Source organism: Candoia aspera, chromosome 3, assembly GCF_035149785.1.
Source record: "Candoia aspera isolate rCanAsp1 chromosome 3, rCanAsp1.hap2, whole genome shotgun sequence".
NCBI lineage: Eukaryota > Metazoa > Chordata > Lepidosauria > Squamata > Boidae > Candoia > Candoia aspera.
Genome location: NC_086155.1, coordinates 20,823,186 through 20,838,076, shown reverse-complemented (window position 1 = coordinate 20,838,076; position 14,891 = coordinate 20,823,186). Strand labels below are relative to the sequence as shown.

At 39.2% G+C, this 14,891-nt stretch overlaps 1 protein-coding gene across 1 annotated transcript in view; it reads right to left on the bottom strand.

Moving 5' to 3' along the window:
• PREX1 (phosphatidylinositol-3,4,5-trisphosphate dependent Rac exchange factor 1) overlaps positions 1–14,891 on the bottom strand; it is a 132,688-nt gene that overhangs the window by 12,132 nt on the left and 105,665 nt on the right. Inside the window, exons 25-28 of the mRNA XM_063297090.1 lie at positions 13,931–14,134; positions 5,626–5,714; positions 4,736–4,818; positions 3,264–3,354 (exon numbers count right to left, since the gene is read on the bottom strand). Coding sequence (XP_063153160.1) covers positions 3,264–3,354; positions 4,736–4,818; positions 5,626–5,714; positions 13,931–14,134 — 467 coding nt within the window. The remainder of the gene's footprint in view (positions 1–3,263; positions 3,355–4,735; positions 4,819–5,625; positions 5,715–13,930; positions 14,135–14,891) is intronic.

Sequence of the window (14,891 nt, the reverse complement as noted above, 5' to 3'; positions counted from 1 at the left end):
AGATGCATAGAGAAAAAAGATATAGAAAATACTAAAAAATACTAAAATGTCAGTAAAGACACAGGGCCTGTACACATACAAATCTATCATACTTATAATTATTACCAGAGTAAAATCTATTTAAACTCTAAATCTAAAGCTATTGAGATAAACTATACAATCCATCCAAATTTGATCAAACATTTGTGGTGGTCATGCAATAAAGCTGTACCCTTTGATGTAAAATTTCTGGAGAGATAGGTACCATTACTAAACAAGAGCTGAATGCTCCCCAGTGTTAGATGAAAAAACCATAAATCAATTGTAGTTCCAGAGAATCAAAAGCTATAAATATATTTAAAGAACATTGGCTAGTGAAAGCTTGTTAATTTTACTAATTTGTATAATATTTAATAATTTCCTGATGGGGTAGATATATTTCAATTTAGAATAAAACCAGACTGATCTATATGAATAATTTTATTTATAATCACTTTTAAAGAATTAGCTAAGAATTTAGTATAGAGTTTATAGTCTGTATTAAGAAGTAAAATGGGCCTGTAAAATGCCATTTCACTTCTGAGGATTTTTACCTGGTTTAAGGATTAAAGTCATCTTGAGCTCTTTCCAAGAATCTGGTAAGGGGTCTTCCTGGTGCAAGGTATGGCATAAAAGCAGAAATTCAGGTATTAAGACCTCTTTAAATTCTTTGTAAAATCCCCTGACAGTCCATCAGGGCCTGGAGATTTTCCATTTTTAATTGTTTTAAAGACTTAAGAGATTTCTGAAAGGCGATTTCATATATTATATCTCCTCTGGAGCTGGTTCTGGGAATGTTAATCTATTTAAATATTAATTTTAGTTAGTGATGGATTATTGGAGGAATGTAATTGTTGAAAAAAATTAATACTTATATTTTTGGTTTTAGTCATTATTCGGCCATTGCTATCTTTTTCCTTAGCTTTTTTCCATTTATTTTCTAGCATTCTAGAATTTTTATTATATCTTCGTAATATCTTTGCTTAGCATAAATAATTTGAGAGAAGATTTTGTCTGTCTCCAAATCATTTAACTCTCTCATTTTATTTTCTAGCTGTTTATAAATACTGGCTGATCCAGTTCTGCCATGTTTTTCTAGTAGACTGTTAATTTCTGATTAAAGCTTACTTGCCTTTTGTGTGATTTTTTAAAATTATCTTGTTTATACACTACCTTCACCTGCTTATTCTTACTGGTGTTTCATTTATATTATTATTTTTAAAAAATTCCCATGTTTGAGCTAATTGTTGCTTTGCTGGCACACAGCTTAATAAAACAGGGTTAAAATGTCAATTATAAGTACATGGAATAATCTCTTCCAATTGGCATGTAAGAATCACTGGAGCATGATCTAAGTATTGGTGCAATTTTAACTTGTTGCAAAAACCTTTTTAAAAAAGGTTTAGACATCCATATGTAGTTTATCCTAGGGTGGGATTTAAATATATCTGAATAAAACGTACAGGTAGTCCTCAACTTAAATCACAACTGGCACTGGAACTTTCATCGCTAAGTGAGGTAGTCATTAAGTGAGTCATGCCCAATTTCGACCTTTTTGCTGTGGTCATTAAATGAATCACTGCAGTCATTAAGTGAATCACCTAGTTGTTAAGCAAATCTGACTTCCCCCATCGACTGCTTGTCAGAAGCCGGCTGGGAAAGTTGCAAATGGTGATCACATGATCCTGGAATGCTGCAACTGTCATAAATACATGCCATTTGCCAAGTGCCTGAATTCTGATCACAAGACCTCAGGGACACTGTGATGGTCGTAAGTGCAAGGACCAGTTGCAAGTCACTTTTTTCAGCACCATAACTGAATGGTCGCTAAATGAATGATCGTAAGTTGAGGACTACCTATATGTCCTTTTGTGCAGGATTCATAATTGTCCATGAATCTATACATCCATGACCATGTATTCAATTTTGAAATCTCTTAAACATACCAGTCTGAAGTTTTAAACTAGTTTTGATTAGAGAAATGTAAGTCTTTAGTATCAGCGCCTGGCCAAGTAGGCTGATATTTTAAAAATAACTTTACGCTTACAACTTTGGCTGAACTTGAAAAGCTCAGCAGATTCAGACCTGGTTAGTAATTGGAAGGGAGACCACTAGAAAATATCAGGGCTTCAGGCTAGACTAGGAAGGCAGTGGTCAATCATTTTCATATTCTGTATTACTGTTTTAAAAAACTGCATAAGGGACGCGGTGGCGCTGCGGGTTAAACCGCTGAGCTGTCGATCGGAAGGTCGGCGGTTCGAAACCGCGTGGCGGGGTGAGCTCCCGTTGCTCGTCCCAGCTTCTGCACACCAAGCAGTTCGAAAACATGCAAATGTGAGTAGATTAATTGGTACCGCTTCGGCGGGAAGGTAACGGCGTTCCGTGAGTCATACTGGCCACATGACCCGGAAGTGTCTATGACAACGCCGGCTCCAAGGCTTTGAAACGGAGATGAGCACCGCCCCCTAGAGTCGGACACGACTGGACTTTACGTCAAGGGAAACCTTTACCTTTACCTTTATTACTGTTTTAAAAAACTGCATGGACATCCACATGTCCATGAAGTAATCAGATGTCAAGCTTAATTTAGGCAGGAAGTTGCTTTTAGCAAATTTTAAAATCTACACAATGAAGGGACTGTGGCATAATGGTAGACCACACTCTTCCTGTGCTAAAGGTTCCTCCTTGGCACGTCCAAGTCAGGCTGGCAAAACTCTTGCTGGAAATCTTGAAGAGGTGCTGTTAATCAGACTAAACAAAATGAACCAATTGTCTGACACAGCAGAAGGCAGCTTCTTATGTTCCTATCAAGAGAACACCCTTGACGGCATGTGCGGGGAGGGGGGGATTGGCAAAATGTGGACAGAGCATCACAATGCAAACCCTGGCCCTTTTGCATGAGCATTAATGTCACTCTGACTTTTAAAAAAAGGACAAATTTGCACTATGACACTCTATCTTGCTGACTTTGACATACACATATATACTTCTCAGATGCCACTGGAACATACACAGGGAAATTTTTTCATCAGGTGAAAAAAAAATGCATCAGGCTGGGAGTAATACATTACTATCACAGTATTTAAAAATTCTAGCCTTCTTGTAATCCTGTTGTATTCTGAATCTGCAATAGGCCTCAAATGGATAAGTCTTTTAACTTTTAACAACTGATGGAGAACGAAGAAGTTATATCATGCTATTTACATACTAATAAACACCAATTTCCCTGAGCCCAGCAAGATTACCTTGCAAAGTGTGATCTATTGGGAAATGTTTGGTTTCTTCAAAAGCTTTGCTTATTACTGGTCCTTTGAGAAGGACATTGATAGCATCCACCTGCAAAGAAGCACATTTACTCAGTCTTTAACGTTCTTCTAGGCTTTCTGGAGATAAAATGTTATTTGCCGAAAAAACCGTCATTACATTTTATCTATTGCACTTTGGTTGAAGAGCAACCTGGAGCAGATAAAAATTATTGAGTTGCTGGTCTGAAAATGAGGAAACAGTAGCAGGAATGTTGCTTCTAGCAAAGCCATTATTAATGAAGGCTGGGATAGCAATGGGACATGAAGCACTAGTAGAAGTTGATAGTTATTAGCTGTCCATATATACCCTCAAAGGCAAGCCAAGAACTATTAATTTAGAGAGAGATGAACACTGCTGCATGTCTTACATGATTAATTTATTAAATTCTAAGATACAATATGTGGTGATTTCAGCTCAGTTCAATGTTTGTATTCCATTTTTCTTTCCGGAAAAACCCCAAAGCAGCCAACTATAACATTAAAAAAAATTATCAAAATGAAGCAAAACAAAAATAGTCATACTCCAACAATAATTAATCAATAATTTGATCAATTACTAATAGAGAATTATTATTTCTGTTAATATCTAAAGAAAAAAGATTAAAAATTCTATTAACACCAGTCATTCAATTCAGTAAATAAAATCAATCATGCATAAATAATACATCACACAAAGAAGGGATATTAGTAATTTACTATAAAATTGACTTTCATAGGAGGAACCCAATTTTACAGTTCAATTTCTGCAGGCAACTCCAATAAGGCATTGTCTAATTGACTACCATCACACTCTTAATCTTCCATCAGATCTAGAAGTGATGAAAGGCCCATGATCAAGCCCAGAAACTGAGACACAGCATCTCTACCATACACTGAAGCCTTGCTTCCTCTTACATAGGAGAAAAGAGGAACACAAGAAAAAGCTCTGGATTATGACGTTGAGTTCCTGGAAGAATCAGACTAGTATCCCACTTAATTATTGCCTGATATCTTTTTAGCTTAGATCTTACTTTCCTAGAACTTTATGGTTGGCAAAAATTAGCAAGTAGAACGTGGCTGGTTTAACTAACTTTAAAAATGTTGAGCAAGGTTGCTAGGGTTATTGGCCACAGTAGCTCAGTAATGCCTCCATAAATTAAAGGAAGTGTTTCCCTGAAGACCATGTTCTGAAGACAAACATTAGGAGAAAAACATTGTTTTCATGCCATGACTATGAGATTCCAGAGGTGTGCTGATATTAGAAGCCATATGCTGCATTAGATAATGCTTGGTGACATGAATGACAGAATACCTAAGCTAAGACTCCATCAGAATCTGTTAAGTAACCTCCACTCCACTCACTGTACAACAGCACAGAGGACAGCTCCAGAGATGTCCTCATCTGTATGTATAAAAAAGTAAAATCTTCTTACCTGGTTAAAAAGATGCTCAAGGCAGCCATGAAGCTTGTCTTGTTTGTCTGATGGTATTCTCATATCACTGGGAAGTTCATCACCTAAGACAAAATAAACAAACTTTGGTCTTTATTCCCATGCAGAACTTCATAAGCACGTATCTATCTTTTCATTTGCTCACACTTTTTTCCTTCTCTTTCATACTAATTTTTTTGCTCCTCATTCATTTCCCTTCATACTTGCATCTACCAATCAATTTCTACATTGCTTTGATGAATTCCCCAACCTGCACTGAGTTCTTAAACATGATCTCTTCCTAACAAAGCAAGTCATTCATTTGCAGAAGACCTTTTACTGAAAAGCAAAAAATATTTGCATTTATTGGAAACATATTTTTCCCCATTTCTAAAATGTTTTTGGAACAAATTACATGAGCTACAGGGAGATTTCATCAGGTATCCTGCAATTACTTAAAGTCTCTATAGTAGATAGGGCTGCTGAAGATCCTTTCCACAATCTCTGGATTTATTTATTTATTTATCAAATTTTTATCACCGCCCATCTCCCCCCAGAAGGAGGGACTCTACATAACTATAAGCCAAGTTTAAATGGCAAGACTCCTGGAAAACGATGGCATTGCTCCTGTCGTTTTGAGGAATAAAATACATGAAAATTATAGAAAGCTGTAGGTCCTCAGCGTGGGCCCTATGGGTGCTAGTATGCCTATAGAGCATTTCCTTGGCACCCTATATTCTATTTCATTGCATTCATTTAATTTTTTTACTTTCTTTTTTACCACTGAATCTGCTAGCTAGGAATGATTAAACTTATCATTGCACACATCTGGAAGATTATAGGATGGTGTGTGGTCTAACTGTTGTTGAACATTCTGTACAGCATTTACTCACCTGATCCCATTTCATCACTGCCTAAATAAGAGCTGTTACTCCGGACACTGGTATAGGAAAGGACTGAATCCCTGTTGCTGTTACATTCACTGTAAAGAAAAAAAATGGATATAACACAAAGCTTGGGATATAAGGGAACATAGAAGAAACTCATTCATTATTCATCTAACCATCTCCAAGAACTATGACTCTGCTTACAAAATGCCATGAAGAGAATATTGCCTTTAGTAATTTTTTTTTCTGAAATGGACTGGAATGGGCCACTTCACATCAAATGACCACCAGATCTACTACTGTGGACCACAGAAGAAATGGAGTAGCCTTCATAATTAATAGTAAAGTGGCTAAAGCAGTGCTTGGATACAATCCAAAAAACGACAGAATGATCTCAATTCGAATTCAGGGCAAGCCATCTAACATCACAGTGATCCAAATATATGCCCCAACCACAGATGCTGAAGAAGCTGAAGTAGAGCAGTTCTATGAGGATCTGCAGCACCTACTGGACAACACACCTAAAAGAGATGTTATTTTCATCACAGGAGACTGGAATGCTAAGGTGGGCAGTCAAATGACCCCTGGAATTACAGGTAAGCATAGCCTGGGAGAACAAAATGAAGCAGGACATAGGCTGATAGAATTTTGCCAAGACAACTCACTCTGCATAACAAACACTCTCTTCCAACAACCTAAGAGACAGCTTTATCCATGGACTTCACCAGATAGACAACACCAAAATCAGATTGACTACATCCTTTGCAGCCAAAGGTGGCAGACATCTATACAGTCGGTAAAAACAAGACCTGGAGCTGACTGTAGTTCAGATCACGAACTTCTTCTTGCACAATTTAGGATCAGACTCAAGAGATTAGGGAAGACCCACAGATCAGCTAGATATGAGCTCACTAATATTCCTAAGGAATATGCCGTGGAGGTGAAGGATCGATTTAAGGGACTGGACTTAGTAGATAGGGTCCAGGAAGAACTCTGGACAGAAGTACGCAACATTGTTCAGGAGGCGGCAACAAAATACATCCCAAAGAAAGAGAAAACCAAGAAGGCAAAATGGCTGTCTGCTGAGACACTAGAAGTAGCCCAAGAAAGAAGGAAAGCAAAAGGCAACAGTGATAGGGGCAGATATGCCCAATTAAATGCAAAAGTCCAGAGGTTAGCCAGAAGAGATAAGGAATTATTTTTAAACGAGCAATGCGCGGAAGTGGAAGAAGACAATAGAATAGGAAGGACGAGAGACCTCTTCCAGAAAATTAGAAACATTGGAGGTAAATTCCAGGCAAAAATGGGTATGATCAAAAACAAAGATGGCAAGGACCTAACAGAAGAAGAAGAGATCAAGAAAAGGTGGCAAGAATATACAGAAGACCTGTATAGGAAGGATAACAATATCGGGGATAGCTTTGACGGTGTGGTCAGGGAGCTAGAGCCAGACATCCTGAAGAGTGAGGTTGAATGGGCCTTAAGAAGTATTGCTAATAACAAGGCAGCAGGAGACAACAGCATCCCAGCTGAACTGTTCAAAATCTTGCAAGATGATGCTGTCAAGGTAATGAATGCTATATGCCAGCACATTTGGAAAACACAAGAATGGCCATCAGATTGGAAAAAATCAACTTATATCCCCATACCAAAAAAGGGAAACACTAAAGAATGTTCAAACTATCGAACAGTGGCACTCATTTCACATGCCAGTAAGGTAATGCTCAAGATCCTGCAAGGCAGACTTCAGCAATTCATGGAGCGAGAATTGCCAGATGTACAAGCTGGGTTTAGAAAAGGCAGAGGAACTAGGGATCAAATTGCCAATATCCGATGGATAATGGAAAAAGCCAGGAAGTTTCAGAAAAAACATCTATTTCTGTTTTATTGACTATTCTAAAGCCTTTGACTGTGTGGATCATAACAAATTGCGGCAAGTTCTTAGTGGTATGGGGATACCAAGTCATCTTGTCTGCCTCCTGAAGAAGCTGTATAACGACCAAGTAGCAACAGTAAGAACAGAGCACGGAACAACGGACTGGTTTAAGATTGGGAAAGGAGTATGGCAGGGCTGTATACTCTCACCCTACCTATTCAACTTGTACGCAGAACACATCATGCGACATGCTGGGCTTGAGGAATCCAAGGCTGGAGTTAAAATCGCTGGAGGAAACATTAACAATCTCAGATATGCAGATGATACCACTTTGATGGCTGAAAGCAAAGAGGAACTGAGGAGCCTTATGATGAAGGTGAAAGAAGAAAGTGCAAAAGCTGGCTTGCAGCTAAACCTCAAAAAAACCAAGATTATGGCAACCAGCTTGATTGATAACTGGCAAACAGAGGGAGAAAATGTAGAGGCAGTGAAAGACTTTGTATTTCTAGGTGCGAAGATTACTGCAGATGCTGACTGCAGTCAGGAAATCAGAAGACGCTTAATCCTTGGGAGAAGAGCAATGACAAATCTCGATAAAATAGTTAAGAGCAGAGACATCACACTGATAACAAAGGTCCGCATAGTTAAAGCAATGGTGTTCCCCGTAGTAACATATGGCTGCGAGAGCTGGACCATAAGGAAGGCTGAGAGAAGGAAGATCGATGCTTTTGAACTGTGGTGTTGGAGGAAAATTCTGAGCGTGCCTTGGACTGCAAGAAGATCAAACCGGTCCATACTCCAGGAAATAAAGCCAGACTGCTCACTTGAGGGAATGATATTAAAGGCAAAACTGAAATACTTTGGCCACATAATGAGAAGACAGGACACCCTGGAGAAGATGCTGATGCTAGGGAGAGTGGAGGGCAAAAGGAAGAGGGGCCGACCAAGGGCAAGGTGGATGGATGATATTCTAGAGGTGACGGACTCGTCCCTGGGGGAGCTGGGGGTGTTGACGACCAACAGGAAGTTCTGGCGTGGGCTGGTCCATGAAGTCACGAAGAGTCGGAAGCAACTAAACGAATAAACAACAACATTTTTTTTAAAAGAAAGGAACTTCCGTGTGTCATACTTTGTCTTCTACTGATAAAGATGCATTGCAGAACCAGCACATTACTCTTGATGGGAATGGCTAAAATGATGGTATTTCAACATTAAATCTTTTATGATTCTTCATGAACTTTGATTTTAGAAACTATGTCCTATAAGAACCAATTAATATAACGAACATGATAGAAATTGTATTCATTTGAAGAGCCATTCATCTCTTGTTTACATGAAGGAAAAGTCTTGCCATATGCAATGGAACTTACTTCTCAGTATTATAAGTTCTAAAAATATTGGGGACATGCTGATCAGGAAAGTTGAGAGCGGCCTTCCCTGAACATTTAAGTCACCTGGGATGGTGACTCTTATAAAAGAATTATCTCCTTTAAAAGATAACTTTCCACTTACAATATTTTGTTCCCCCAAACATCTCTTTATCCCATTTCTAAACAGGATACAACATATTTAGAACACCTAGAAAGAGCCAAATATGTATATTCTTATGAGAAATTTATCGGTGAATAAGATCCCCTGTCAACAAACTCTCCTCTTTACTCATTCTTGTAAACTCCACAGTGTCTATTCTCCAATTTGAAAGCTATCAAAACACATTGAATTCCTAAACATAGGAAGTATGTTTAACTGTTCGAGTCTCAAGTAGCTTTTTTTCAGCTTTCATTTATGTCCAAATTCTGAAAAGGTGATGGTCCCTTGGGAATTTGCCTTTGATCTCAGTCATCTAGGATAGATTATTCTTAACCAAATCATGATGCAGGACTAAAAGTCATATAAAACAATAAGTAAAATCAACTCTATTGGTACTGACACATATTCAAAGTGCATTCAGTCTTAATGTGAAGGCATGCTGCCAGACAAGTACCTGCTGGTGCTTTGCAAAATATTCCTAGGCTACCAAAACTGGGGATTTAAAGCATGAAAAATGTGCTCTTCTATTTGTGCAATGATCAGCTCTTAAGAGGAAATAAATACCATTAATTCCTGTGACTAGGAATCTTGAGCTCATGACATCAGTGGTTTAAATTTAGAAAGGAAAGGAAATAACACTTCTAATTGAATTGCTATGGCCTATTCCATTTAATGTGCAGATGCAAAATGTTAGCAATTTTCTATGAACTCCCACAGACATTTGACAGCTCTTGGCTCCTTCTTCAGAGTCATTTATGTTAACTCTGGCTCACAGAAAGCAAATTTCCCTTGCCAGCAGAAATACTCACTCCACCTCCACAGCCATGCTTGCAACAAATTTAAAAGCTGACCATGTTTGGGAACGATAACTCCTAAATTATGAAACTGAGGTGAAAGCAATCTCAATTTGTAACTGCTAGTCTACCCAGCTGAGAAGGACTATCATGGTAAAAAGAACTACAATCCTGTGAGTGTGTTGTCCTTGCAAAAGGAAATACTGTACTCTTTTACTGATTGTTGTCTTTTTTTCATTATTATTTATTTTTTTCACTTAAAAAAATTACATGGCTGCCTATATTATATAAAACAACTCTTGATGGCTAACGAACATACAAACAATAAAAACACAAGATTAAAATTCTAACACACTATCAGCCCTATAAGAACACAAAAGAACACAAAAAATGCCAGGCTCACCTCCCATCCTGACCCAACACCTGGGAGAAGAGCCAGATCTTACTGGCCTTTTGGAAGACAAGGGGATAGGGGCCCTCCATTTCTCAGCAGGGAGGCTGTTCCATAGGGGAGCCACAGCTACGAAAAAGGCTCGCTTCCTAGGTCCTGCCAGATGACAACATTTAATAGAGGAGAGCTGGAGTGAGCTCAATCTAGTGGGATGGGTAGATGTCCTCAGGATGAGGGGGGTCCTTCAACTAACTTGGCCCCATGCCATACAGGGCTTTCAAGGTGATAAGTCAGCACCTTGAATTGTACCTGAAAAGAAACCTGGGGCCAGTGCAGCTCACGCAGCAGTGTTAACATGGACAAACTGGGAGGTGCACAAAACTGCATGAGCTGCTGCATTTGGATCCATTGAAGTTGGTGGTCTTTAAGGGCATCCCCGTGTAGAGTGCACTGCAGTAGTGCAAATGAGAAGTGACTAGGGCCTGAATGTCCATGGCCTCCTGATCCAGGAATGAGTGCAACTGGCACAGATGAATTTGTGCAAAGGCCCCCCTAGCCATAGCTGCCACCAGCTCCTCAAGCAGGAGCCGTGAGTCCAGAAGGAGCCCCAAATCCATGGTGCCCACCCTCTGTAACATCATTCCTCTGGAGGTCAGATTGGCCACAGCCCTACTGGCCTTCTGCAAGGCCATGAAAACCTGGTTTTGTGCCTGAGCCTGGGGCACCAGGTGTGTGTTAGAGCCTGTTTCCTGGCTGTGTTAATTGTTGTTTTATGATTCTGACTGCTCTGTGTCTTACTTTTTATATTGTATGTGTTTTATTTAGTTTTTTATCTGTTTTTATGGTAAGCCACCCAGAGTCATGTAATGGTATGTGGGAAAGACCTTGGGAGACAGGGCAAAGAGATGCTACCTCAGAAACAGTCAGATAAGAGTCAGCATACCCTGCAGCTGGATAGTGGATGGGGCAAGAGGCTAGTTTCTTGGGCTGTAAAGGAGAAAAGGGGGAGGACTGTACTTTCAGACTTGCAAGATTCTGTTAATGTAGCTTTGCAATAAAGCAGAGTTAGCTTATCTGGTCATGTTTCCTGTCTGATCGACTTGGGAAGGATGACATATATAAGATGGGTGGCCATATCACTCAGATCAAATAAATGAATAAATAAATTTGCCCACCAACAATGTCCAGGGGAGTGCTACCCTGCTGAGAGTTAAACAAGGCAACTCTCCAGATCCAGGGGACACAAAAACCAGAACCACTCCCAAACTCTTGTTCCTTTTCTGCTACCCATCATGATAAAATTGCCTGTTATGTACTGCCCCAAAGAAGAAACATTTCACCAAAGGAATACAATTTTGCACGAAATGTACATAATCTAATTCATAGGGACAGATGCACATTTAGAATTATTAGAGTTTAAACAGAAAAGCAATGCCTCACAACAGAATGAGGAAGAATGTGATTAGGTGTCCTGGGTAACTGCTTTAATTTGTTGATCACATGCTCACTATTGATACATATCATCAAAGTCCTTGCTGCTCTCCCTTTTTGAAATCCTTTTTCTTTAACCCAGACTCAGACTAGACAGTTCTTCAAACAGAAGACTCCTCATTGTACAGTAGAACTTATTTATGTACTTGTAGATTTAATCCCACCTTTTCTCCAGTATCATAAGGCATAATGCATAGCGCTCCCTCCTCCAATTTGTCCTCACAACCACCACCCCATAAGGGACATTGGGCTGAGAGACAATGACTAGACCAAAGTCATTCAACTAGCTTCCATGGCTGCGCATGGACTTGACCCTGAATCTTCTTAGTTCTGGTCCCAAAATTTTCATTGCTATACCACATTGGCTCTCATCATGTCACCATCTTAAATTATCTTGCCAAAATATCTTTAAAATCTCATGAAACATTCTTCAAGCAGGTATCCTGTGTTTTGCTAGAGTATAACCAGTGGAGTTAATTGCAGCACTGCCTTCTTCTCTTAATATATATTTACATGTCAGTTATGCTCACAGGTGTGCAAATGGAGTTTCAAGCTTGAAAAAGTTTTAAATTAATACATTAGGTACACCCCTTGTTCTCCTGCCAAGCAGGCCAGCAACTATTTGAACTGTTGCATAAAAAGAAGGAAAAGAAAAAGGGCAGAGCTATGTGATGGTAGTAATGTCTTCTAGGGGAATGAAACAGGAGCCCCCTGGGACTTAACAAGTAGAAGGTACAAGGTGCGCTTTGAAGAAGAAGGGCATTTCAAGCCTATAATGTCTTGTTTTGTAGAGCTCTGAATTAGGAAATTAAGGAACCTCTAAGAAGGCAGCTCTTTCCAAAGCAGTACATCTTCTGTTCTACTCTCAATGTGCTTTGTATGACCCAGACTTTGTTCACTGAAGATGTCAAGCCACAAAGTCCAAGCTACTATTGCTGCAATTCCTGGTTGTGAGATTTTTTTCCGAGCAGCAGGGCTGTGGTTAATTCTGTCTACTTCCAACTGCTTCAGACTGGTGCCTGTCTTTCTGAGTCATACAGCCCTTCCTGCCATTGATGTAATCATTATTCAAAAGTCCAATTAGTCTGTGTTTTCTGTGGATGATTGTGTTTGTACACATAAGACAACATATCACCACTTCTGCAAACAACAGCTACTGGGCTGGTTTCAGACTAAAAGGCTTGAGCTTCTGGAAAACCCACAAAAGGTTCCCTCCTTCCAGCTGCTTCATTTTGCTGGATAAAAGGGGGAAATTCCTCCTCCTGACCTCACCTGACCTGCCTGAGCCCTGAGACCAAGTTGTAAGTTGATCCTGTGACAGACATATGAACCATGTCTAATTATGGAGAACTTGCAAAGGATAAATTCATGCTGTACCATCAACAATTACAGACTGGTCAAACATACCACAAATGTTCTATGGTGCTCTGTAGAACATTCAAGACCTCATTCTATAGAAAGGATGCTCCTAAAATTTTATATACAGAATAATATATAAGATGCCTATCTACTAGTTGACTTTAGGCATTCAATGCTTTGCCAGGAATTGACAAGGCTGAAAAAGATATGCTTCTCAGCCTGGGGAGAATAGGATTAAAAAAAGATCTTGAGAAAATCAAACTAACTTTCTTGGAGATATTGCATGTCCACTGTATCAGAAGAACTACTATAGGGATCTATAAGGAATCATGAATATTTTGTGGGAAAAACTATATGTAATGAAATATAAAATCTCTATATACAAATGTTTGTAATTGATGAAATTAAAGAATAGTGAGCCTTAAGCATTGTTCTTTTTTTTTTCTTTTGCTTATAGAATATACATTAGGAATTCCTTTGTGTTCAAAGCTTGAGCAGATTTTATATACATTGTAAGTATGTACTGTATGTATGTACTATATGTATGTATGTATGTAGAATTCATCCATAATGAGAAGAAACATGGGAGAAGAGAAAGTAGACCTCATGTACCACTTATACAAGGCATTTTCTAACAAACTTCAGCAGGCAGAAACACACAAATATGTACTTTTAAGCAATTGTGTGTACATACATTAAGAGTCCATGATGTACTTTCAGAGTGTTTCCAAAATCATAATGAAAATAATGGGTGAATGTAGAGGTCAGAAGTTTCAACATTTCTTAGCTGTTCTTCATTTTCCTCTTTCTGCATATTTGACTTCTTCCCAAGCAAAATGGCTTCTAAATAGTGTGTCTCACTGAACTTACCTGTACGAATCTCTGAAACTTATTGTATCATGCCCAGAGTCTTCCTGGTCTTCTTCAGATACTTTGAAGCACACCTTCTTCATGCCATGCTCCACTTTGTCAATATCACTTTCATCAGCAACCAAAGAAGTGGAGGGTATCTCCTCTGTAGAAGGAGGCTCACATAATTCATCAGCTGTTGGTTCTGTGATAGTGGACAAAAGCCTGCAGGTATAGAAAGTATTATGGTAAGAAAGGTAAAGCACATGTCTAGGAGGGACACAATTACTTTTGCTAAGCTATATGGGCTCACATAGAACGGAATTTTGTAAAGTCCCATGTGAGCTATTCTTTAATTTTTTTGAACTGAGCCGCTGCACTAAAGTGCTGACTGAAGCTAGGACTCGGTGTTTGCATTATGATTCTGAAATGTCCCTCCTGAGGATACTTAGCTGGGTATTTATTCACTTTTAAGTATGAAGATGGCAACTTTATTCTTTATTTTTTATTTCTATTTATAGCATTTATAGCATTTATAGCAAAGGGACGCGGTGGTGCTGCGGGTTAAACCGCTGAGCTGCCGATCGGAAGGTCAGCGGTTCGAAACCGCGCAGCGGGGTGAGCTCCTGTTGCTCGTCCCAGCTCCTGCTCACCTAGCAGTTTGAAAAAATGCAAATGTGAGTAGATCAATAGGTACCGCTTCGGCGGGAAGGTAATGGCATTCCGAGTCGTCATGCTGGCCACATGACCCGGAAGTGTCTATGACAACGCCGGCTCTAAGGCTTAGAAACGGAGATGAGCACCGCCCCCTAGAGTCGGACACGACTGGACTTTACGTCAAGGGAAACCTTTACCTTTACTTATAGCATTTTTACTGTATTTTATTTTTTGTATTATTCTGATGGTTTTAATCACTTGTTGTAAACCGCCCAGAGGCCTCCAACGGGAGGAGATGGGCAGGGATAAATTAGATAAATAAATA